Genomic DNA, 26,381 nt, shown 5'->3' with positions numbered 1-26,381 from the left:
TTTATCCATTTTTACACTTTGCTTTTTGGTCTTGATCTCGTTAACTTGAAGGAAAAAATGTCTTAACTGCAATCCAGTTGAACAAGTTTAACGTTTAGGAAAACCGGCACATCAGGTAAGGACCGTGTGACGAGATCCTCTTACACTAATGTTAGGATTTGTTTTTTTAATTCATAATAAGCATTTTGGATTTTGTATTAGATAAAACTCTGCACTTAACAAATACATGAATAGGAATTAGAAGCAGATAGGCTTGCATTTCTCTTCTTTTGGACTTTTTCTAGTCAATTTTTATGTATATAAAGCTTAACATATTTTCCATCTTTTGAAAAGAAAAGCACATTTACCCAAGGTAACATTTTATTCATTTTATGTTTCGGAGACAAAAGCAAATCGTGCATAATTACATATGAACATTAATCAAGGAATGTAATATTCCTGCTGTCCCATGATACCAAAAAATAGAAAAATTATACATAGATCTGTTAAAAAAAAGTCACATCTGCATAATGTAAAAAGAGTTTCATAAAATGCTCTTCAGCCGCAGAAAACCAACACCTTCCCCTGTTCGCTTACATTTATAAAGCACTTAATTTATAACGTTAGAAGTTTTTTAATAGCTTTCTCCATCATCCCAACATTAGCAAATAAAAATATACACCCTGCAGCATAAGTTAAGTGTTGTACTCTTAATTTCCACAGCAAACAGACTAGTCTCATTTCAAACAGCAATCGAGTCCAGCTTCTGGCTTATTTTAAAATCTTTTATGCCTTCTTTCCCTCCCCCTCAGAGATGATGAGGTCTGGAGAAGCCCTCTTGAACCATTCCACCCAGGCGCCATCGTAGAGATAAAGATCGGCGTGCCCGAGCCGGTCAGCAGCCAGAAGAACGTGGCATGCGGTGACTCCCGAACCGCAGGAGGCCCAGATCGGCTTCTTCGGGTCCACTCCAGCATTCTGGAAGAGCTTGGTCAGGGCCTCTGTGCTCTTATGCTTTCCATTAGATTCCAGGAAAGTTGTGTAGGGCATGTTGATTGCTCCGAGGAAATGCCCAGACTGTATATCTGAGAGGAGATAGATAAATGGGGTGGGAGAGGAAAGGGTGTCAAAAAATTATTTTGTTTTCAACTAGTGAAGTTCAACGACTGCACGAAGCACTTTCAATGAAGTCACTTGGTTCATAAAACCCTCACAGAGTTCACATTATTCTGCTGTGGGAATCAGGCCGGAAGATTTTTGTGCACTGTCATTGTGAGTAGCAACAACCGTGTGTAGCAACTGGGCGTGGCTGCCAAGGGACGCTTCATCTCCAAGTCAACAAGCTTTTCAGGCTTCATATCAGCATCGCTGAATTAGGATGACAATGATTTTTAGCCAAGATTTATGGCTTTATTTCAACAGAAATTGTAACTTTTAAGGACAATAAAAAATAAATGACAATATAACATTATTGATGGCCTCATATTTACCAAACTCCTGTTAGTTACAGATTTTATTTTAAGGTTTTATTGCTGGTTCTGAATAGTTTGCCCCTCGTCAACCGGAACTTTTACATGATATTTATCAATAGCATTGGGGGGAAATCAGTAGTTGGATAATCCAATCTAAATGTGATTTTACCTTTGCAGTCACAACTCCATTTTAGCCTAACAGTAATTTGAAGTGTGAATAAAGACCCACTGAACCTCATTTGCATTCAACAACTCAACTTTAGCACTGAGTTCTATAATTGGCTATTAAGAGAAAGAAAACAATTAAGACCAAGAAAACGTCTGGAAACTGATTGTTGGAAAACTAAAAAAGAAATTAGTAAAAATTAGTGCAACGGCGTCATGGTAACATAACTCCTAACTGTAGAAGTTGTTACTGACGGAAGAAGGCTCAAGGTTTATCATTTCCAGCATCAGTGGAGGAAGGGAGTTGCGGTCTAAGAGAGAAATTCAAATGATTGACTTTTTTACTTCTAACATTAAGTCAGAAGTAAAGACAGTAAAAGTATTTAAAACAAAGAATACTGAGATGAAGTGTGAGAGAGTGAGACTTTCAGCCGATAACAGGAAGGCTGACCGTATTACAGAAAACTTTCTCCATTTCACCCTTTTGAGCTTTCAACATCTGTGATGGAACATGCTAGATTTGGAAACTTATAAGCTAGATGACCAATGTAGCCTATTGTGTTAATTTTAAGATTTTTACATTTCAACTCCATTTCTATTTTGCCTCAAAATAGTATAATTCTGTTTTATAGAGACCTTCCACTCCCACTTATAAAATAAACCATTTTCAATGCTGTTCTTTTATTTCACCTCTTAAAAGAGAAATTAAATTAACCTGAAACTTATATCTGCAAGTCAACGCTTTATCAAAACTATAGATCCCTATAGACATTGACCACAAAATGCTTACAAGTGCATCTCCAGTAATTACTTTATTTCTGTTTATCGCAACTGATTTTACATGTTTTTTATGGTTTTATGGATTGACAGCAGATAACTCTTCATTATTTTTAATCAACTCCTTTGCTTTACAACCTCTTCCTGCCACAAATAAAGTTGACCTCTTGACTCAGAACCAGTAAAACACAGTCTGGCTGTATTCTGTGGCATTAAATTTTTGGATTATCCTATTTCAGGCTTGACTTTCAGCCCATTTCCTACATAAATTGGTCTCATGTGTGAATCTAGGGTTATTATATAAGCACATTAAGCATTTATTAATGTTTGTTAACAATGCATTTTTTTGATCCTCCTCACCTCCTCTTGGTTCTGGGTCCGTACCCCGGAACCTGCCACCAGACCTGGCGTCCACCACCTGGACCTGCTTCGTCTTGATGTTCTGCAGCACATCTTCGTAGCTCTTCACCCAGGACTGGTTCAGGCTCGCCTGGAAGTCTCTCTTCTCCGGCTTGGTGTAGTCGGAGGTCACCGGGTGACCGTCAGCCACCCAGTGCTTAAAGCCTCCGTCCAACACCGACACCGAGCTGTGTCCGAACACCCGGAACATCCACCACACTCTGGGCGCGCTGAACGAGCCGAAGTCGCTGGTGTCGTAGACGACGACGTGGGTGTCGTTCCCGATGCCGAGGTCACTGACATACCGGGAGAAGTCGCTGGGAGTCGGCAGCATGTGGTCGTACGGGGAGCTCTGATCGCAGCATTCATCTATGTTGAAAAACGACGCTCCCGGTATGTGTTTCTGGTTAAACTCCTCTCTGGTGTCCCGCTTGCTTTTCGGTAGGTACCAGGACCCGTCCAGGATACGGAGTTTTGGACCGACGAGTTTGTTTTGGATGGCATCCGCCAGCCACTGACCGGAGACCACAGCGGGAGTGGGAGCAGCCATGACGGGGAATGAGCGGCAGGACAGCGGGGAGCAAACAGACTTGAGCTGCAAACAGTTGGCATTTAACCGATCGCTCGTCCCGCCCTGATCTCTATCTATCCAGTCAAAGAGCTCTGTTAACTCTTTCATTATTTGAAACTGTGAAATAATTGTTACTACTCAAAAAATATTATGTAATGTTATATTTTTTTAAATTAAATATTTCACAGTTAAAGTTTCCTCTAGGTAAGTCTTTATCAGGTTAAACATCCTGCAAAGAGGTAAGTATGACTTCAAGCTTCAAAGATGAGAACCATTGGAAAAACAACATTTTAATGCAATAATAATAATAATAATAATAACAATAATAATAATAATAATAAATCTTTCATAAAATCATTTTGAATTAGAATTCTGTCTTTTTTATTTCTACAATGCATTACAATGTGCACGATTTTAAATATTTGATCACATAATCGACTAAAAGATCCATGAATAGATTACACTCTATTTTTAAGAAAAGCAATAGTTACTACTAACTTCAGATTTTGCTCAAGTTGAGTTTTCAGATTATTAATAAACATTTGTGCATAGATTGACATGAGTACGTCAAAACTATCTAAAGTACTAAACGCACCTATGATGATTTTTGTATCTTTTACTGACAGTAAAAAATGTAAAACATCAACCATCTTTCAAGTAAAGACTACGAACCAACAACGTTTTGATTAGTTTGGGCTGCACTTACACGTTTTGGTCAGCAGGTGGCAGCATTTGGTTGGCCTTAAATCATTACGTCTTTGGGAAGCTGACTTCAGTTTCATTGATTACTGCCGCATCCAGACCTATGTAAAGTAGAAATTTACTTAAATCGATGAAGCAGGCTGGAAAAAGACCAATAGAAGCATCTCAAAATTCATCTCATCTGAAGAAGGCCAAGAACAGCTGAGAAACAAAGGCACAGTCGTCTGGAAAGGATTACAGCCATTTCTAAGGCTTTGAATCTCCAGCAAGCTCCAGTGACGGCCATGATCAACAAATGGAGAAATAAGTTTTATTTTAGATGAGTTTCCACATGTTCTTCGTCTGGCAATTTTGAGTTTTGACGCTATCTGTTGCGCACTTACATTTTTTGTCCACTTGATGGCAGTGTTTCATTTTGTTGCTGTTGAAGCACCGACGGGATTCGCAAACACTTCCATAATCCAGCTTGGGTTATGGATGTGTAAACTGGGAAAGTGGGATAAACCCGATAGAAAAATACCCCTAGATGATCTATAGAAGTATCTGCAGCAAAAAGCAGTGAGTGAAAAGGCATATTTTCGTAACAAAACGCGAACTAGAGGGCGACTGTAACCTTTAACCTGAGTTTAGCTTGCTTTGGTTCAAAAGGGTGCTTCTGTAAAGTGTTTAAGAAATGGGGAAATTATTACAGATCAAATCTTATCAGGTCACAATGTACCACTGTTTAGTTTGTACACACACACACACACACACAGATGATGACAGATTTCTTCTTCTGTGGGGGTGCACACCTTCTGCAGGTGCACCTGAGCGGTGCCTGCTTACCCAACACATTATCTATTTCCCTACCATCTGTCCTCTGTGTATGTAGCACAATGCTATCTAAAGATCAGCGGTGAAGGTAGTGCAGTTATCATGGTAGAGTGAGTTACTGCAATAAAGAAGCAGGAGCAGCCACTGAAGGAAGAACTCTTTCCTCACTTCACTTCTCTAGATAAGCAAAATACAAATTGCATGGAAAAACTGGGACAGAGGGAAAAAAACCAAACAAAAACACTGCAGCCTCCGACCTTGAAATGACAGTACTCTGTGTCTAAGTAGTGAGCCCGCGGATTGAACATTAACACAGAACAACGTTGGCTCAGCAACAGAAGTTCCGGCTCCCAAAGGAGAAAAATATGTGCATGCACAACATTCTTTGAGCCTGTAGTTAATGCAATAATATCATAAAATAAGTAATCAATAGTGCATTTGTCTTCTGCTGTAGTTATAGTAGCTCTCAGTGTACATACCCATGTTAAAATGTCAGATTTTTTCATGTAAAAATGACACAATGATAATTTGAAATTTTTTCTCAGACATTTATTCTGTACAATTAACCAGAAAAGCAATTAATAATAACAATAAAAGCCCCACTTTGCTAAAGCATCTTTTCACCTTTCGGTCTATTTACAGACTGATAGCACCTATTTACTTTAGGTGTTAAAACAGCACAGGAACACACTCACACATAGAGGTTGTACCATACTGTGTGAGCTACTGGCTTGATGAAATTAAAAACTGTCCAATAGTTTATACATTAAACTTTCACCATCTTTTGTGAGTGTAACCACCACTTTGGTGACCTTTCATGGCGTTTAGTAGCAGCCAGACAAGAAGAGAAACTAAAATTAGATAATTGTTTTTTTGTTGTTGTGAAATTTGTACAGAGGACAAAGATTAAGGAAAGAAAACCAGGATTAGAAACTGACCAAATCCTTCTTTTAGTGGTTTGTAATCACGCAAATGCTCATTTGAGTGTAAGATCATCATGGTGATACATTGTGACCTTGTATAAATAGAATATAGGGAAAATGATCTGCATCATATGAGCAGCTGCTTCTTCACTTCTGTGTTTTCTGTGTTTTGATTTTACTCAGCTGTGCACATTTTTGAACACAAAGAATAAAAAACAAGTTAAATACAAACTAAGAGAAAACTATGTCAAGTTCTAACATATTACATTTGTGTTTGCTACAATCCTTCCTTGAAAATGCTTTATGATTTTTACATTTCTGTATTGTAATCTTTTGTGTGCATGAAATAAGACTGATTATCTATCCATTATTTATTTCTGCTGTTTTGTTTCTGTGGAGATCTGCAGTCTGTTCCAACTTAAAGGCAGACAGCTAACCCAAAAAAGGATTAACACACACAGAAAGACAAACTTGCATTTTTACAACAAAAAAACGTAAACTTTTCGCACACAATTTCAGTATGAAAGAAGAAAGCACTATAATTGTGGTAATCTGGTTTACAGTGGTGGACAAAAGTTCTGAAAAGTAGAAATTTTCCTTTGTGACGCCAGTGTGCAGATGTCACCGCTTTACTAATTAGAATATGACCAAGATGTGAGATTTGTGCCCCCTGCTTTTTCCCCCTCATATGGACATGTCATTAATACATTTTTAAATATCAGCTTTATGCAGATGACAATCAGCTGTTCTGTTATGTTCTCCAAACTAAGAAGGTTGACACTAAGGATGGGGCGCTGTCTCTCCATTGACAGCACACACATTTAAGCAATAGAAAACCTGTTTAAAGGGGAACTTAAATGAAATCTCAAATATTGATACTGCACAAATATCAGTCAGTGAAACACTTCCACTAAACATTTGTCTGACCTAAAACTTAAATAACTGTCGTTAGAGCTTTTGTCAATAAATACAGAAATGGGGTGATTTTGAGGGGCTGAGTTACCGTCCTCAGTTCATGAGGCTCAGCTGGCCACTAAAACACAGCAGAATTACAGAAATGCCAAAAACAGCTGAGTGGTATTTCTTGGAGAATATCTTACAGTAAGAATATTTTATGATTTTCCTTCACCTGATGCTAGCTTAAAAACACTTTTCAGTTCTCCTTTAGGGTGAAAGACACTGAGTTTCTTTAAAACTAGACTAAAAATCCCGCCTGCTTAGAGTTGTTGAAACATAATCAATGAGACATTAATCACCAATCTGATGTGTAACGATGGCACTTGACAAAATGTAACGTTTCAATTGTTCTACGACTGTAGTTTTGTGTTTTTACGACGTAAAGCACTTTGAAAGGCCTTGTTGCTGAAATGTGCTATACAAATAAAATGCGATTGATTGATTGATTCACTAATTGGTTGAAAAAGATATTTAAAATATATAGTTGTTTGGTACTTCTGTGCCCACTTTCAAATAACACCCTGGGCAACTGCCCTAGTGGTGATCTCTTAAGCCTATTAAAATGTTTTATTGGTCTGTCCAGCCAGATATTTTACTGAAACAAAGAAATTCATAAGAAATGCTGGGTGTTCAACCTCTTTCCTGTCATGAAGACACCGGTGTCCTCACAGAACTAAAGTCTGACATGTCAGCGTTTTGGGGAGGGTCACGTAAGGGGTCAATCTTATCAAAAGGGAAGTATACGCCTGAAAAGGTTTCGGTATGAGGATATTAGCCTGACATTTACTGTTAAATCAGTAAGAGAGATCCCTTTTTTCCCCCCTGGAAAACAAAAACAAAAGAACATAATCGGTTTTTTTCATCCAAGCCTGCAAAAGATTTGTTTTGGGGAGCCTTTCATTGAGGCGTCACAGAGTATAAATACACTGAGTTGTTGATCTCATCTGCTTTTGTTAAGACGTCTCAGTCCCACGATAGACATTCATGTAAAAGAAATTACTGAATTTCACCACTTTTTATGTCACATGACATTACCCTAACTACACCAAGGTGAGTAAGCTGATCAACTGAAATCTCAAAGAGGAGCTATGAGTATTTATTGAAGCCTGACATTTATTCAACCGATTTATGCTCAGGACCTGGAGCGCGTCTTGAGATCTAAACAGCGAGGGGCAAATCATCTGAAAGACACAAGTAAGTTCTGTCACATTATTTTACACACATCATCACATATGTGTAAAATATGGAAATTATACTATTCAAAGTGAAACAAATGATTTGGCTTAATGCATAAAATATCAGATTTTAGAAAAAAATAATTGGATTAAAGGAAGGAAGAAACTTATAGACTTTGATACAGACCATGTCTTTTTATCCTTTGCTGTAAATTACTAGTGCATGGGGAATTAAGAGTAAAATTCTCAAAGTAAAATCTGAGTAAATTCTTATTAATTTGACCATTTCTCTTTTTATCTCTAGATTTTTCTAGATTCCTTCTTCAGCTCAACCCTCAGTTTTTCTAAAGGATTTCGATCTGAGATGATCGAGGGAGATTCATTTTATTTCTTCTGAGCTACTCTTACGTCTTATTTTGTTTTGTATCATATTTAACTTCAGTTGTAATTTTTGGGAAAATAAAAGAAAAAAACAAAGAAAGCGAAACATGAAAGTTTATTCAGAAAGATGGGCTGTGAGAGGTGGAGAGAAGGTTTCTTAATTGGAGTCACAGCTTCTTCATTATGGTAAAAAAAAACCAAACCTTGTTTTTGCAGTCCATTCTGAGTTTTCCTCCCACTGAGTGGTCTCCCACTGGAGCAGCTGGCCAAGTCTTGGACAAAGTCCTTTAGAGAGGTAAGATCATTTTTATTCTGCAATCACAATAACAAGAGAAAAAGATTTTAAAAAATAAATTAACAGGACGTTTATAACCTTGCCTGTACATCCCAGTTTACAACGACTATGCCATTTTTATGCATTCTGATACATTTTTCTTTCCTGGACATATTTCTGTCTTATTAATTATTTTTTTTGCAATAGCAAATCCTGACATCCAGTCGAAGTTTCATGTGAACATATTTTATTTTTTGCGGAGTAGAGGGTTTGCTTTTCTAATATACTTAAACAAGTCAGAGAAACCTTATTTGCTAATGACTTGTTTGGATAAAAGTTGGGATATTATAGCACACACACACAGAAAGGGATTGTTTTATTGGTGCGTAACATTCCTTGTAAATGTTCTGTTGGTTTATTTCACCTTTGCAGTACATTTCCTTCTTATGGTAGCGTGCATCATAAACCCTGCTTTCTTTGAAAGCCTGAGTCCTGCTGAAGTTGGTCAGACCGCAGATAGCTGGCACTGTGTGGGTGATTTGAACAAATCAAGATAAATCTAATTTCCATCGCGTTTCCTTGACGACCAGAAAGTTGTAGTTTTAGAAAAGGAGTAACTGCTTTCACGTGTGAGCAGACGGGCCTTGTTACCGGACATTACGGAGGGAGCTGTTCTCTTCAGCAGTGGTGGGGTGCATTCCATTCATGTCCATCAATTTCACTCACAAAGAGAGCTGTGTTGTGCTTTTTTAAGCATTAACAACCTAACCGACTTATTGGCTCCACTAATGTGAGAACGGTTGGACGTCATGTGAAAGAAACGTATGTCATACTGTGTGTAATATATGTTCATTGTGAGCGTGCGTGTGTGTGTGTGTGTGCATGCATGTGTGTGTGTGTGTGAGAGCTGTCACATACTTCAGAAATAGGAACAGCTTGTAAATGAAAGCTACCTCTGGAAAACAAGAGAAGAATTTAATTCCATTCTCCCAACCTAAAGTTGTAAAACTCTGTGGTGTTTACCTCTTAAAGAAGAATTTATGACATTGATATCTAATAATTAGACTTAGCTTATCTCTGCAGCACTAAAAACAGGCCTAGCAAAGGTTGGTGGAAGCATTTTTCAACAGGAATGACTAAAATGTGACATTTGGGTGTGATTTAATTTTAGAAAATTAAATATGCTTCGTGAAACATTTATGCAAATCTATTTACCACAAAATGACATTCCTATTTTTGTTATTTCCACTTAATAATTATGTACTTCTTTGTTTGACCTATAACATCCCATTAAAATACAATGAATAAAATACAACAGCATCAAGTTGTTGATGCTATATACAGGTACAACTTGTACCTGTACAATCTGAAAACATGTAAGTTACATAAATAATTTTGCAATTTTGCAATGCAATCGTTTCCCTAAAATGATCAGCAGCTTTTGGAGTTAACTGTGTTGGATTGGTTATTGAAAACATTGATGTTTTCTCCACTGACAGTGTCACTTTTGGTCTTTCTTTGACAAGCCCCCTCAGTTCTAACAGGATGACGCTTCTCAACTACCCAGTTCCAGAGTTGGACGCTACACTGCGAGAAGTGAGCCGTGTTCTGCAGCTCACGCTAAACCCAGATCTTTACCTTGAGTTCAAAAGCACCCTGGAACAGCAGAGGAATGCCCTGGAAGAGGCCCAGAGGAAATTAGAGGCCATTGCAACAGGCCAGGAGAACTGGGTGACAGAGCAGTTCAAGAGGGGTTTGCTTTCTTGTGCTGACCCCCTGCCTACTTCAACGGCCCTCCCGGTTGTTCTTCTTCCATCTAAAGTTAAGGGATGCTCTCAGCTTGGGAGGGCAGCTGCTCTGCTCTGGGCAGCAGCAAAGCTGTACAGTGAACCCGTTTTACTGGAGGGCGATGTTCCTATGGAACACACTCAGCAGTCTGAAGTGTTCGCCGCCAGCCGTATTCCTGGCAAGAGCCGAGATGAAATTAAGGTGAGATTAATGCAGTAAATGTCAAAACATTTTACCTTTCTGAAAAAACATTTTGTGCAATGATGATGCTGAATTTGCTTCCCGCTCACTTACTATACTGTGAAACTCTGTTCATCAGGTCTATCCAGATAGCCTCCATGCCATCATCACCTGTGCCGGTGGAGCATTCCCCGTTGACATACTCTGGCGTCCCAGCACCGGTGGACCAGTTTCTGCACGGTCCTTTACAGACATCTACAAGCAACTGGCCCAGGTGATGGATCTGCCCAAAGCTGAGGAACAGAAAGATCCCTCTCTCATCTGCAGCCTCTCAACTCTGGAGCGCAAGTCCTGGGCTTCCCTCAGAGAAGAGATTCTCAAGCAAGGAGGTGATGTGCAAAAATCACTCGAGCTCATGGAGAGCGCCGTCCTTACACTCTGTCTGGAAGATAGTGACGCCCCCTCTGAAATGGCTGACGTCCTCAATGCAGTGAGGCTGGGAGGAGGAGGAGACACTCCATGTCTGAGACATTATGACAAGGTATATCTAAACTGGTTTTTAACGATTTGACAGAAAAATATGTGTGAATAGTGAATAGGAAGAATAATTAAGGACTTCCGTAGTTTCACTGTACATAAAACAAATTACGCAAGTCTGCAGAGAATTTCTAAAATCAAATAAAGAACACAAATTAGCTTAATTTATTTTAAATTTAAACAGTATTGAGTTACAACAAACAGGATTTTGTACTTTTATGTTTAAAACTTTTAAAATTTTAAGAGATGGCTGAAATTTCAGGAAGAAACCAATACAATTTTTCAGGCTTTTTTTTTTTTTTTTTTTTTGCAGGTCCTGAACCTTGTTGTGTTCAAAGACAGCACGGCTGGGATGGTGTTCGAACACAGCGCGGTGGATGGAATGGTAGCTTCTCTTGTGACTGAACGTGTATACCATCTGTCTGAGACTGTTGATTTAAACCTTGTCAATAATGACTTAGAAGACATGACCAAGCCTGAGACAACAGACACTGTTCATTCTGCATGTCCAAAAGCCCTAGTGTTCCCCTTTGAAGGGAACCTCCAACAGAACCCTGTATTGACAACAGACAATCTAGTTCTCACTTTTGATCTACCCTCATATCCTGATGTGTTTTCTACTTTTAGAGGGCAGAGGGGCTTGTATGATGCTTGGGTCAACTTCTCTTTGCAGCTCTCCCTTTGGCAGACTCTTGGGGAGTCTGCTGCCAAACATATGCTTGTCACACCTACACATATGCGGCACTACAAACATGGTCGTTGTGATCCCACGTACTCTCTCACAATGCACTCCCGGAAGTTAGTTAATACCTTGGGATCTCGCATCCGTCCTGATAACACCATCCACTACACTAAAGACTTACTGCAGCTGTTCCATTTTGCTTTTTTAGAGCACAAGAGCCTTATCCGAAGCACCAAAACTGGCCAAGGTGTTGGTCCACACCTGGCTGCTCTGCGCCGGTCTTTACCATCTGACAATCCATTAAGGAAATTCCTGGATCCCTTTGGTTGTCCATCTGTATACCTTACAGGTTCTGACATGATGGAAGGTGTAGAGTGTGGAGTAGGGAATGCTTATGCACAAGACCAACTTGCTGTAACCTACCTTGGAAAGAATGATAAGGTGCGACTTGTGCTGAATGGAAAGGGGACATTTGCTGTTGCTCTGAAGAAGCTTCAAGAAAACTTCAAGATCAGCTTGAAGTTGTTGATGCTTTTAGCTGTTAGGTATGCCATCATGAGCCAAATGGGGGCACTAGATTGCCTGTTCAAACAACAAAAAACAGAGCAGATGCTTCAATGCCAAGAGAATGTAGAAAAGGGCAAAGGTGCTATTGACCCTGTATCTGGCATGAGCTCTGACTACATTCTTGTGATTCATGGTGGTGCTGGAGAGGAGAGTATGCTGAACAGCAAAGTGACAGAGATGATTGAGTTTGCACTGCAAACAGCTTTAACCCTTGGGGCCCAAATTCTTGAACAAGGTGGCAGTAGTCTGGATGCTGTTCAGAGGTCTGTGGAAGCTTTGGAAGACTGCTTTTTGTTTAACGCAGGTAGAGGTTCAGTTTTCAACAAAGATGGCAAAAATGAACTGGAAGCCACCATTGTAGATGGAAGTCAAATGAGATCAGGATCTGTTGCTTGTGTGAAAAGTGTAAAAAACCCTATCAAAGCAGCCAGATGGGTAATGGAGAAGAGCTCACATGCACTGATTGTTGGGGAAGGAGCTGAAGAGTTTCTGCAAGGCCTGAAGGACAAAGAGAAGCCAGTTGGGCCAGAGTATTTTTACACTGATATACGTCACAAAGAGTTACTCGCAAAAATCAGTGGTGGAAATGCCTCAAAAAACAACCACCCTCAGACAGTTGGAGCTGTGGCCTTTGATCGTTGGAACACATTGGCAGCTGCTACCTCAACAGGTGGGTTGGTGGGAAAATTAAAAGGACGAGTAGGGGATACTGCAGTAGTAGGAGCAGGGATATATGCAGATGACAAGGTAGCAATTACTTGTTCTGGAGACGGAGATGTCTTTTTAAGGAGCAGTGTGGCAGAGAAAATAGCCAGTCTATACCACAACAAAGGCTATAGCCTTAGACAGGCCTGCAAAGAAGTGATAGCCCAAAATCTGAAAGATGTGTGTGCTGGTATCATTGCTGTGGACAAAAAGGGTGATGCTGTCATTGAAACAAATGCTGGTGTGATGTTTGTGGCCTCAATTAGTGGTGGCATTTCCAGGGTAGAAGTTCTCAAGCCGATGAAGAACTACATCAATGTGATCTGGGAAACAGAAGAGCTGGTTGCTTACCTGAACCCAAACCCTTGGACTCCTGGGTCAACCATTCTGGCTAGAAAAACTCTGAGTGGGACTAACAGTATCTTTCAGTTGCCCACACCTGACTTTGTAACTATGTTACAAGGTGCAAAAACAGTATCAAACTTGCTATGTGAGCGACTGGGAGTACAACGTTGTGCCTTGATTTTTAATCCAATACCTGATAAACCAGCACAAATTAGATTACTGCCACTTTATGGATTAGAACCAAAGTGGCAACCTCATCTTGCCAAAGAAGAGGAGTTCCACAGTTATGATACAGGCTTCTGTAACTCAAAAAGTGGCCCACGCTGGAATGATGAGGCACTGACTCAAGTTCAAGCCAAAATCAGAAATGCACTGCCTACACCTAATGCACCATTTTGCTTTGATTACTTTGGTGACCCTTCCAGTGATAACCTGTTTAGCCGGATTGTACGGGGAGAACAGCAACAATGGAGAGTGTGGGAAGACAGTGAGCATGTTGCTTTTCTTACACCATACCCAAATAGACCCGGTCTAACTGTTGTGGTACCACGCAAGCCTCTGTCCAGTGACATTTTCAGTCTAGACAATCCAGACTACAAAACTCTCCTCTTGGCCACATATAAAGTTGCTCAACTGCTGCAGGAAGGAATGAAGGCTTCAAGCATTGCAATGATCTTTGAGGGGTTTGAGATCGACCATGCTCATGTCAAGCTGGTGCCTCTGCTACCTTCACCAAATGGGACAAAAGCTGCTGAGCTACAACCAGAATTCTTCCAAACCTATCCTGGATTTGTGTCATCCTTGGATGGCCCACCAGCTGGTGCTGAATCTCTCAAAAACACACACTTGAAAATCACCCAGTGCAGACCTCCTAATTCATGGAAAGATCCTCAACTTCACTCCACTCTGGCCATGAAAAGCCAGTGGTATCGCAACTTGTTCCAAATTCAAAACACTTTGTTCCACAGCACAGTGGAATATTTCCACAATTCCTGTCAGTACTCTTATGCTCTGACCCCTCTCACCACAGACACCATATCTTCACCAATGGGGCTGGGATCCGACTCAGAGCCAGTGTCTGTAAGTCTGCTTGGTCAAGATGTGTACCTGGCTGACTCAATGCAGTTTGTTCTTGAATACTTCCTTCGCTTTCAGGAGAACCTACCCGGAACCTACTACATATCTCCAAGCTTTAGAGGGGAAGATCCAGACACCACACACTTGAATCAGTTCTACCATGTAGAGTGTGAATTGGTAGGGGACATGGACAATGCCATTTCCATTGCAGAGGGATACTTGGTTCACCTCACTAAGTCTATGTTAAAAAATCACTCTGACATAATCCAGAACTCTGCTGGAACCTTAGCACACGTGACAGAAATCCTGAGCAAAATGGAAGGAAAAACTGCTCTTCCGAGAATCCCCCTGGCTCAAGCCATTTCCATGATGCCCTCTGTAGACTGCTTAGAGTGGGTGCAAGATGGCCAACCCCTCTTTGGTAGGAAGCTAACTCGCAAAGGAGAGCACGTTTTAATAGAGAAATTTGGTGGTGCTGTATGGCTAACTGAGATGGACCACCTGGGCGTTCCCTTCTACCAGGCATACATGGAGGGCACAGGACGGTCCAAAGCCAAAGCAGCAGACCTTTTGCTGGGGCTTGGTGAGACTGTTGGTCTTGGTGAACGCCACCCCACCCCTGAGGTGGTACGAGAAGCTCTCAGGCACCATGCAGTACCAGAAGAGTCTTACAAATGGTACATTAGCATGCGCAAAGTGAAACCTCTCCTCACCAGTGGATGGGGCATGGGGACAGAGCGCTATTTGTGTTGGCTGCTTCAGCATGATGACGTTAGAGATCTGCATATTATACCAAGGATGAAAGGAATAAAGTACATGCCCTGATCATACAATTACTGCAGACAATCAGGCCAACAGATGTAATATATTTGTGGTAACTGGTCCAAACTACAGCATACAGTGTAGATTCAAGGGCTCGCAAATACATCAGGGATGCATTATTTGTAACTTCGATCCAAATTTCTATTCTTCAGCTTCTAAAGATGTTCTGTAGCCTTTTATCCTGATTATTGAAGCTTGCAAATATTTTTAGAACTCAATAATACACTGGATCCAACTTTTATAACGTAGAGAAGTTACACCAGATTGAGTTGTTTTTCTTATCATTAAAGTGTCAATTAAATAAAACACAAATTTACTTATAATCTGCTTTCATCGCATTATGTTAGGACAGATAATACAAAACACAGTAACAGTTTTCAAAATCAAGGATATGAAAAATTGTTTGTTTTGGCTGTGTTCAAAAATCATTATTGTTGTCTGTCATGTAAACCGGTTTCATACTCATATTTTTGTCTTTTCTGCAGCTTGCCTTTTTATGCAAATGATTGTTATTTGAATTATGTATCATTGTAGCAAATATATATTTGTCAGCAATCTGAATAACTTGGAGATATGTCTTGGCATTTTCTCAAAAAAAAGAAAGTACATTTTGTTTTGAAATCATTTTGTACTAGCTTTCGCCAGTGTAAAATTTTATTGTTTCATGGTAGAATAAAATTCTTGCCTTTGCAACAGTTTTCTGCATATCTGTACTGACTTGCAAAACTGACTGAAATTACACAGGTTAACAGCACAATTATGACCATTTTGATGTTTTATTCTATTGAAATGTTACTTATGTCTGAGTAAGACGCTGAATGCAGAGCACAACTGGAAGAAAGGATTAAAGAGATGGCAAAACACTTGAGAATTGAACACTGACACATAGTCCTACGAAGTTGTTGCTTTTTCTTTTTTAACCAGGGATGCTGAAAGCAAGTGCACATCCTACTGTTCAGATTTTTTTGTAAAAATAAATAAATAAATAAAAATAATCATGTATTCTTATGCTCCCATGCCACAATTGTGTGATATTTTGCTTTGGTCTATTATATAAAATTCCAATAAAAATACGTTAATAATTGTGGTTGTAACACAACAAAACGTAAGACATATAGTATAGTATAGTATAGTATAGTATAGTATAGTATAGTATAGTATAGTATAGTACAGTATAGTATAGTTTAGGGGTTTTTTTTGTTGATTGAAATAGGGTAATTTACTAAATTGAAAAGGCATATTAAAAACCAGTCATGAGCAACTGTAAGCAGGGGACATTTAAGAATAATCAAGAAGATTTGATCAATAAACGGTACAAAAAGTGACATAATATAAAATCAGTGTTTAGTTGTTAAATAAAATACAATAATTAACTAAGAACATACAAAAAAGAAAAAGAAAATGTTACGACCTGTGTTGATTGCTTTATGGGCAATAAAGCATAGCTGCGAGACACTTTTTTTTTTAACATAAAACAAGTGACATGTAAACCGGATGCAGTAGTTCTGTACTGACGTACTTCCTGTTGTCACCACCGTATGTGACCCCCAGCTAAAAGAGACACCAGCCTCCTCCTGAAGACACCTTTCTGACTCCTATTTTCTGAAACGTAGGTTGACTTGTGTTTTTTTATTTGCTGTATTGTCGTGTCGCTGCTATTAGACGTCGTTTCGGTCTCGTACTGAACGCGACGTGTCTTTAAACCGGGCTTAAACTAAGGTCAGCGCCGCACGGCTGCTTACCGAGGTAAGCTAATAAGCTAGTGAGGGAGGTGTGTGACTTTCTGGTGGACCAGACCAGCCCAGCCATTTTCTACTCTCCCTAATGCCACCGGGAGATTTACTCGGCGAATATCGGTGTTTCAGCTTCAGGGAGGGACCAAAACAAAGCTGGGGTAACGAAGGACAAGAACGGGTTGCGATAAAATGGTTTCCAACGTCCGGGCGGCCATGCATGTTTTGCAACTAGTTGAAGATGAACAAACCCGAAGAAGGAGCATGTGGATATGCTTGTATGGTGAATTGAGAGCTTCATAACTTTTAATTTATTTTTTTGTAGAAAGTTATTCCTAAACTTCACCTTTCATGAAAACAGGTTGATTCGTTTACCTTTGTATATTCAGAGAAGTTAATGCATACGTATTGATTCAGTATGGCTAATTTGTTTGTTTTGTGAGCTAAGAAGCAGAATACCGTACTTTATGAATGTTTATTGAATGTTCTAATGTTTTTCTTAGTAAATATACTTCCATTTCAAGCTATTGTTACACCAACAAATGTGTATTAAAAATGGTTATGTGTGATATTAAAGGGAGTAGAAGTAGCTTGTTTTGTTGATGATAGGTTAAAAGCATCTCCTGTATAAATAAACTAGTCGAGTTCATTTGTGATGACGCCCCAACTAGCTGCAGAAGTTGAAGGATGAGGCATTGTCTTTGAACTGTGATCTTCAGCTCTTAAATAGATTTTCAATTGGATTAAAATCAGGCGAATGAGTGGGTCATTCCCGCAGGTTTATGTTGTTGTATGTTCAGGATTGCTGTCTGGTTGAAAAAGTCCACACTTGTCTCATCCTTTGATTTATATCAGAAATGTCCATTTTTCTGACAATAAATCTGCCAGTAGCTTACACTGAACAGTCCCACCTCCAAAGTTCTTTGTTTTTAATGTTGTTTTTTAATTCCTTTTCCAAACTATTTGCGCATCATGACATCCAAAGACTTTTATTTTGATCTCATCGTGCGAGGATTGACAGTAGTCTCCAAGCTTTTCATTGATTTGTCTGCAGGTAGACCTGGGAAAATTACATATTTTTCTGGACTATAAATTGTCCCTTTTTATTATGTTGTTCTTTTTGAGACCGTTTTCAAGTAATGTATTGATAATAGAATAATAATCTCAAAGGCCAACAAACTTTAACTTTGGACAGAACAGTTAAGACTGAAACTGGAAGATATCATAAATATACAAAATAGAACGCAACAACCGAAACCATAAATAAAATGCAGGATTTCCCCCAGAAGTCTAGCTGGGCCTGGTGGTAGGGTCCACCTGTCTCCCCACCGTGTTTTTGTGTTAAAAAATGTTGAACGTTGACAAGAAATTTTGGAAAGAAAACATCAAAAACAATACAGAAGTCGTCTTTATGTAGGTTGTGTATAATCAAATGCAGTTATCTGTTTAACAAGATAAATGTCTGCTAAAGATTACTTATGTTTTATAAACCGAGCTTAATCAGTCTTTACTCTTAATGTCACTGGTGTATATTAAAAAAAATAATTTAAAATAAGCCAACAACGCTTAGCCTGGTGGGGAGGTAAGTAAAGCCTGGTGGCCCGCCAGGCTTATAATGCTTTGGTGGGAAATCCTGAGATTGTCCTTCAAAAAATATAAATCATCAAAATGTAAATTATCAAGCTAATTTCAATTTATTTATTATGCAATTAATTGATTAACTGCGTATTGCGACAGGCAACTTAAAACAGGTTTCATTTTGTTTTCTTCATTGTCGTTTATTGTTTTCATGCAAAAACTGCACCTGCTACATTCAGGTCTTGCTGATGTTCTTTTTAAAAGTTTCCTTGATTCCCAAATCACTTTTCTGAGGAAACTTACAAGGACTTCCTGGTCCTCTCTGGTTCAGGGTGACATTTTTTATTATTTTTCTTCTTCTTCCACTTCTGAGCAACATTTAGACGGTCAGCGTTGCCTCAGCCTGATCGTTGTCCTTTTCACTCAGCATCTAGGGTCACCACCCTATCCATGTGTGTTCCCTGATGGGCAGCTGGTCCCCCGGTGCCGTGCTGGAGCTGTACAGGGCGCTGCTCCGCGCAGGGCGTCACCTTCAGTACACCGACCGGAACTATTACCGCCGGGCCGTGGCCCGTGAGTTTCGGCGCTGCCAGGCCCTGACCGTACCCGAGGATAAGGAGGAAGCGCTGAAGAGGGGCCAGTTCTTTCTCAACAGCAGGCTGGGTGGGCTTATGTAGGGTGGGGGGAGGGGAAGGAAACACCCGGTGGTGGGCTCAAGAGGTCGTCAGGATCTACAGGTCGTCAGGTAGTGTCAACAAAGAATGCTTGTTTTAATTACCAAACCTGTTTTGTATTATAACCTCTTGACAATGGAGCAATGGCTTCTTCTTCTTCTGCCTTATTTCTGTTGCTATGACCAGGTTTGTGTGTTTCTGGCAGCAGGATGGCAGGCGTGAACGGGGACCGCAAGGGGAAAAAAGATGACAACGGGATCGGGACCGCTATCGACTTCATGCTTTCCAATGCCAAACTTGTTCTGGGGGTGGGCGGGGCAGCCATGCTTGGCATCGCAACCCTCGCTGTCAAAAGAGTACGTCTGACTATCCCAGTCTCTCTTTCTTTTTTTTGGTTACTTCCATATGTATGATTTAGGAGAAAACTTCCCTCCTGGAGGCTTGACCTGAGACTCTGTTGTTTGTGCAGATGTATGACCGGACCATAAGTGCCCCCACCAGCCCCACCAAGATGCAGCAGATGGGGAAGAGAAGCTGGGAAGAGCCTGCGTGGGTGGGCTCATCTCCACGAGTTCTCAACCACGACATGAAGTCCACGGTTAGCCGCTCCCTGCAGTCTCTGCCCACGACCTCTTGCTCTTTTGAACCAGGTGAGGCAGCTATTCTTCTGTCACTCTGAGGTCGTCGTTCTATTTTCAGATGTGCGTGTTTAGTGTTTTTTTTCCTGTGTTGCGCAGTATTTGAGTTTATGAAAAAGACAATCAGCCAGGTGTCCTTTCTTTCTTCATCTGTCGACAGACGGCTTCCTCGGAGGATTGTTACTCTTTCTTTACAGTGGGTTTGGACCTTCTGTCTCCCCGTAGCCGATGATTTCCTGATGTTTTTAGGTTCCTGATAACAAGACCACCTATAGAATCACCCTAAGTAATTTATTGCTTTTAGATTTAGTGTTGTTGTTTGCCACCTCTTGATAACGCAAATGTAGTGCTTTGCAAAATCCTTCATATCCCTTTGAACTTTATTCCATTTTGTTACCAAACAACAAACATTAAAGTATTTATTATGTACTTTATGTGGTAGACCAACATAATGTAGAATGTAGTTGTGAAATTTTCAAGTGTGCGGATTCTCAGTTGGATTCTGTCTGTCTGCAACTAACAATTATTTTACTAATCAATTAATATATCAATTATTCTGACAATTAATTGGATGGCCCAAAAAAATTCAGTTAACCACCTAATCCTTTATAACATACAATTAGAAATACATTAAAATATGCAAATAGAGAAATAATTAAATTCTTTTTTTAAATTAGAAAATGTATTTTAGTGTCTAAAATGCAAAAACTGGATTTGTTTAGTAAACACTTAATCTTTTGTTGCAAAGGATGCATCCGCACTTTAAAAAATACTTGAAAATCTTTTTTGCACAGTTTCGGTTTAATTACTGCTTTGATTATGTTTTTCTTTCAGCATATTGCTTCTTTTTTGTGTTTGTACTTTACATTAATTGATTACCAAATTAGTTGATGATTATTTCATTAATGGATTAAGTTCATTATTATTCACTAATTGAAGTCCAGAGGCAGTTGGTCGCACTGTCAGAAAGTTTAGATTATTTATTAAAAACCTTACATTTGTTTAAGGGATTTGATGACGTTTGCAAAGAACAGCATCCGTCCCTCGGCTTTGAAGTTTGTTTCCCTCTTCCTCTCTCAAAGTTCTGCTGCATTCTTAACAAAAGCGTCTCCGTCGTCTCCTCAGACTGCCTGCGCAGAGCCGCAGGTCGCTCCGCGGTGGGAGGAAGCGGCGCCACCCAGTCCAGCCTGATGCAGGCCCGCATGCGCCTCTCCCTGCAGGAGCGTCTGTGGGACTTCTACCAGACCAGGGTCAACATCCCCGCCGAGGAGCAGGCCACGGCCAGGAGGGCGGCGCTGGACATCTGCGCCGAGCTCCGGGTCTTCCTTCACGCCAAGCTGCCGGACATGCCGCTCAGAGAAATGTACCTCAGCGGCAGTCTCTATGACGACCTGCAGGTGAGCGCCGTCGCTGCTCGACCGGTTCCGGAAGCGCGGCCCGTACCATCGGCTAATTTGCGAGTGTGTTGAAACGAACACTTCCAGAAAGCGTATTTTAGTTCTTTTTTCTTTTTGTTTGTCTTTGTAATTGTAAAAATAGTATGATTGAATGATTTCAAGAGAATAAGAAGAAATAAAGACAAAAATGCTTTAACCATATTTTGCTAGGCTGCTTCTGAAAAAAATAAAATAAAATCAAGTACGTATATGTGCCTTTGTGGAATGATGGAGTAATAAGTTTGTGTTCCTCACAAACACATTGGATATAGTCTTGTACAGTCTGATAATGCCTTTAGTTGATCTCGTAAAAGATGTGATCATTGTAAAAGTAGGTCTTTCTTTTTTTTTATTTGTCTGTGGTGAGTCCACCAGAGGACACGTTGACGGCGCAAGTAGCTAACAGTCCTGAAATAAAAAATTCGTACATTTCTGCTAAAAAAACTCAAGAAATTTGAGATTATTAGAAATTTTCTAGAAAAAACCCCTGAAATATTCTGGGTTTCAAAAGTTGAAATGTTTTGAATTTCAAAGTTTAAGAGATTAATTTCAAAATTTCTGTTTCTTTTTCGCTCAAATTTTCAGGTTTTCAAAGTCAAATATTTCCAAGATTAATCTAAAAACTTCTGAGGTTTATAGAGAAAATTCTCTTTTCTCTATCTACAGTGGCCTTAATACACCTTCAACCATTACACTAAACAAAATTATGCCAATTAGTATTCATTAAGAGATTACAGTATCTAGGAAAATAGGTCTTCTCAAAAGTAGTATTTACTTGTAGATATGCCACATTCTCTCAATGTATAGTTTAAGAATAATCCAGAAGTATTTTTTTCTTCAGCGCCTGCACAAACTAGCCAACGGTACGGATCATGCAATGGGAAACAAATACAAATGTTCCTCTCCAGTTATCTGGGATTTTGAATGAAAATGTTCCAATCCTGTAGGTGGTGACGGCCGACCACGCCCAGCTGATGGTGCCTCTTGTGTTGGAGAAGAACCTGTGGTCGTCCATCCCCGGGGAGGACACCATCATGAACATCCCGGGGTTCTGGCTCGTCCGCAGGGAGAACCTGGAGTATTTCCCTCGCAGCAGCAGCTACTGGGACCGCTGCATGGTCGGCGGCTACCTCTCCCCCAAATCGGTCCTGGAAGTCTTCGACAAGCTCGTCGCCGGCTCCATCAACTGGCCCGCCATCGGCAGCGTCCTCGACTACATCATCCGCCCCGTGGTTCCCTCAGAGACGCTCACCCTGGAGGTCCAGTACGAGACGGACCGCAGGCTGTACGTGGACTTCCTGCCTCTGCTGGTGATGGAGGACGGAACGTCGCTCATCGCCAAGCCACACCGGCTCGCCGCCGAGCGCCACGAGAACCTGTGGCGGCAGAGCTTCCGCGTGGCGGAGACGGCGCGCCTCCGGGCGCTGGACCAGGAGGACGGCGGCTGCCGGTACGCCTGCCTCAAGGCGGCGAAGGCGGCGTGCAAGCTGAACCCCGCCCTCCACCACCTCAACTCCAGCCAGCTCACAAACGCCATCCTGCTGCTGAGCGAGAAGGAAGGCGACTGGACGCGGGAGGCGCTGGCCGACCGCTTCCTGCAGCTGCTGCGAGCGCTGGTGGGACACCTAGAGGCCGGGAGGTTGCCGTGCGCCCTCAACCCCAAAGTTAACTTGTTCTGCGAGCTGACGGAACAGGAAGTGGACGAGTTGGGGTACACGCTCTACTGCGCTCTGTCAGATCCAGAGCAGCTGCTGAGAACTGCTGTGGAGCCGTAAAACGATTCCACCAAGCAACCAATTAGATGCCAACCTCAGTTTTGTTTTGTTGTTTTTTTATTTATGGGGGTCAAATATTCTTCAGTCGTGATGAGGCTCCAGAAGAAAAGAACCTGCATGGGAAAAAATCACCTCTTTTTGTTCTAGTTACCTCGAAAAAAACATCAGTGAGTAACCAAGACACAGTGTTAGTCTCCTCAAAGCCATTGTATTAATGAAGTTTAGCCTGTTGTGTTAAACTCAGACCGCCTCTGAGGTCTTTACCTTCTTGTCGTTTAGAAAGAGGAACGCACAAATTCAGCTTTATTTGGACTCCTTGCACCTCCATTTGCAGTTACTATGGCTATTGTTATCAATCTGTTTTTAATCTCGTTTCAAAGGACTGAATGTAATGTTAAGTGTTTGTATGGCAAGCCAATGTGTAATAAAATCCTGATCAGCCTCAATGACGCGGCGTTCTTAAAAATAAAAAGATGTAAGAATCAAATTTCAGCATATTTAAATTTCATTAATTCAGTGGCTGATTCACATATTTCACACTACAGTACCTTGCAAAAGTATTCACACCACTTGAATTTTTATTTCACGTTTTGTCAGCTTACAACCATAAACTTGAATCTGTTTAAGTAAAATTTGTTATAGACCCAAACGAGGTGGCTCATGATCTGAAAAGTGTGGCTTGCATTTGTTTTCAGCCCCACTTACTCTAAAATCTTCAAATAAAATCCAGTGCATGAGTAAAATAGACTCAGACCTGTTTATAATTTAATCTACTAAAAGAAGATGAATTATTTTTTTAGTGGCATCAAAACAAAGATGGCTGACCTCGTTTATGCCAAACCGCTTCAACTGCTGGCTAAAACATTTGTTCTCCCTCAGGTGCTCACTTGTGACAAAATGTGGAAAAAGGTTCAATTGTTGTGACTTTTGTGCAAAAACGATGTTTTGAACGTCGCGGTTCCAGCGCAATGTAGAGGGTGGTAAAAGTTTAGTTGAGATTCTAAGAGGAGGTGAAACAGGACGAGCAGGAAATGCCCGATTTGTTGCCGGTGAGGATACAATAGAAAGCTGCTCTTTGTTTGTTGGAGTAAAAAGGAATTGTATTCTCTAATTGCTTGAATGTGGACACAAATTATCAGAAAATATTTTAACCCTGTCTGGTTCATTCAGATGTAGACCCTGCGTTACCCAGATGGAGCCTAAATCTATGTAGCAAATATAAGAGAACCCATAAAAAATGACCAGACAGGCTCAGCAGGTTCTCCAGTTTCAGTTTGAGCACTTTGTTCATTCTGATGCCTGTAGGTGTGTGTGTAAATGCAGATTAACGTAAAGGATCCAGGCAGTGTTGTGTTGAGCAGCCAGACATTAGATTGGATTACGGTGCAGGTCTGTGTCGCTAAGGCTAAAAGGACCAGGAGGGATCCATTATTAACCTATAGTCTGTAAGCTGCTTCTGCCTGTCTGATCTTTGTGTTGAACAATAGTTTCCAGGTGCTAATCTTAGGTCACGATCAGGATCTTAACACAGGCCTGCAGGTACAGCGTCTCGCTAAAGTACTCATGCTTCTTGAACTCTACGGTTTGTTGATTTAACGCTGCAGGATCTGAAGTGGAACCGAACATATGTGGCTGTCAAGTTTGTTTGCTTTTACAGGGTTCTGGCAAATTTTCCCTTCCCAAAATTTTCAAAATGTTTCCATTTTCAACATTTGAGCACAGACATTTGAACTTGGTTGGCGTTTGTATTTTTTCCATGTTGGCTTTTTTTTTTTTTGCTACGATTTTGCGTCTTGACAAACAGAGACGGACCTTTCGAATTCTCATAGTCATGAGTCACAGCTTGTGATCTTTTACGACTTTATTTGGTGAGAATAAAAGAAGTTAGTGTCAGAACTATCTCTAGCATCTTAATTGGACCAATTCGAGACACTTTTGTGTCATAAGTTTTAAGAAGGTCCAAAAGTTCAAAAAGTTGAGTTGAATTATTTTCAGTGAGTTCTGTTTTTAGGTTGCAAATGAAAGCCAAAAGTCCATTTTAACCCCATTTTCTCAGAAAAGTTTCTGTTTTTTAATGGATTAATAAACTTACCTTTCAATGCCCTATTATGCTTTATGCCACACTTCTAACGACTGCATTGGAACCCTGATGCACAAATTGGAGAAAAGTTACATATTTGTTTTCTACCATAGTAGGAAAATGTTAATGCAGCTGTCAGCTTTGGAAATTTGTGTCAATTGTCTTTGCAAAACATCTTAAGCTCACTCAGAATGGATGGAGGGCATCTGGGTAACATTCAGATTTGACACAGATAATCTTATTTCGGTCTGGACTTTGACTAGGCCATTGATGCTCATGAACACCCTTTGAGCTACAGCATTCCACTGTCGCTCTGGCAGCTGGAAGGTGAACCTCCAACCTGATCTCAGGTCAGTGCAGCTGCTAACTGGTTCTCTTCCAGAATTGACCTGCATTGAACTCCTCTGTCCCCACAGCATGCTGCTGCCACCGATAAGAGATGGGGTGGGCGTGCAGCGCAGTATTAGTCATAGGAAAATGTTGGAGTATTAATACTTTTGCAAGGCAGCTTTCCTTTTGTTTTTTTTAGCCAAAGATTGTGTTCACTTGCTCAGAAATCAGTGTTTAAGCTCTCGGGTAAATCCAGAATATAAAGGTTTATTCCAAATTAAAGTGTGGACGAGTAGGAACAGCTGCCAGACTAAAGTAGAGAGTTAGTCACATCTAGAGTCGTTTTGTTTTCACTCCTAGCCTTAGAATAAAGTGGAAACATCCCCACACATGTAATCTTGTTCATATCGTGTACATTGATCGATTTATTTAATCATGACAAAAGAAACCAAGTGAATATTTTTGTATTTATTAAACATTTGTAACCAAAAAAAAAAAAAAAAAAAAAGAGCTGAATATTTATTTTCACTGATGCAGAACAACAAAGAAAGGTACATATCTGTGCATCATTAAGTGCTTTGGTCAGAGTGTAGAGTTTTCTGTGCATATGATGAGTCTTCTTTTGCATATTAATTTATGCTGTACATTACTACTGTGCTAAAGTCAGGCGTCACCGGGCCGAAAATAAAACCCAAAACTGGTCGCTTCTTCTGAGTGGAGGGAAGCCATATGCTGTGATGCATGTAACCCCGAAACCCATGAGTTATTTTTAAACATTGCAGCACTTTGCATACTTCAATAAATGTTGAGATGATCGTAGACTGTCTCTGCGTTTTTGTAAGGACA

The 26,381-nt window shown here is 40.3% G+C and overlaps 3 protein-coding genes and 1 long non-coding RNA gene across 8 annotated transcripts; 2 read left to right on the top strand and 2 right to left on the bottom strand.

The window, feature by feature from the left end:
• Positions 1-342: 342 nt before the first annotated feature.
• On the bottom strand, positions 343-3,486 carry LOC116735871 (3-mercaptopyruvate sulfurtransferase-like). The gene is made up of 2 exons (XM_032588015.1): positions 2,754-3,486; positions 343-1,064 (listed from the first exon to the last, which is right to left on the bottom strand). Exons 1-2 carry the CDS (start codon positions 3,469-3,471, stop codon positions 766-768), a joined length of 1,017 nt encoding a protein of 338 aa, XP_032443906.1. The 5' UTR covers positions 3,472-3,486; the 3' UTR covers positions 343-765.
• A 4,925-nt stretch (positions 3,487-8,411) lies between these two features.
• On the bottom strand, positions 8,412-16,791 carry LOC116735113 (uncharacterized). Its single transcript, XR_004342333.1, has 2 exons — positions 16,703-16,791; positions 8,412-8,626 (listed from the first exon to the last, which is right to left on the bottom strand). It is a non-coding gene; the product is annotated as an uncharacterized LOC116735113 (long non-coding RNA).
• Positions 8,527-15,989, top strand: LOC116735112 (uncharacterized). The gene is made up of 4 exons (XM_032586736.1): positions 8,527-8,609; positions 10,115-10,577; positions 10,696-11,097; positions 11,407-15,989. Exons 2-4 carry the CDS (start codon positions 10,134-10,136, stop codon positions 15,292-15,294), a joined length of 4,734 nt encoding a protein of 1,577 aa, XP_032442627.1. The 5' UTR covers positions 8,527-8,609; positions 10,115-10,133; the 3' UTR covers positions 15,295-15,989.
• A 10-nt stretch (positions 16,792-16,801) lies between the features above and the next one.
• Positions 16,802-26,354, top strand: mief1 (mitochondrial elongation factor 1). Of its 5 annotated transcripts, none has more exons than XM_032586730.1 (6): positions 16,802-16,900; positions 19,030-19,347; positions 19,485-19,632; positions 19,746-19,926; positions 21,040-21,311; positions 22,298-26,354. In XM_032586730.1, exons 3-6 carry the CDS (start codon positions 19,486-19,488, stop codon positions 23,123-23,125), a joined length of 1,428 nt encoding a protein of 475 aa, XP_032442621.1. In that variant the 5' UTR covers positions 16,802-16,900; positions 19,030-19,347; position 19,485; the 3' UTR covers positions 23,126-26,354. The 5 variants fall into 5 exon arrangements, with proteins under 5 accessions (XP_032442621.1, XP_032442622.1, XP_032442620.1 ...); XM_032586731.1 differs by having other exon boundaries at positions 19,482-19,632; XM_032586729.1 differs by having other exon boundaries at positions 19,463-19,632.
• Positions 26,355-26,381: the final 27 nt, after the last annotated feature.

This window comes from Xiphophorus hellerii, chromosome 16 (genome assembly GCF_003331165.1).
Source record: "Xiphophorus hellerii strain 12219 chromosome 16, Xiphophorus_hellerii-4.1, whole genome shotgun sequence".
Lineage (NCBI taxonomy): Eukaryota > Metazoa > Chordata > Actinopteri > Cyprinodontiformes > Poeciliidae > Xiphophorus > Xiphophorus hellerii.
Note: the sequence above shows the minus strand (reverse complement) of the source record. Positions and strands in the feature narration are given on the sequence as shown.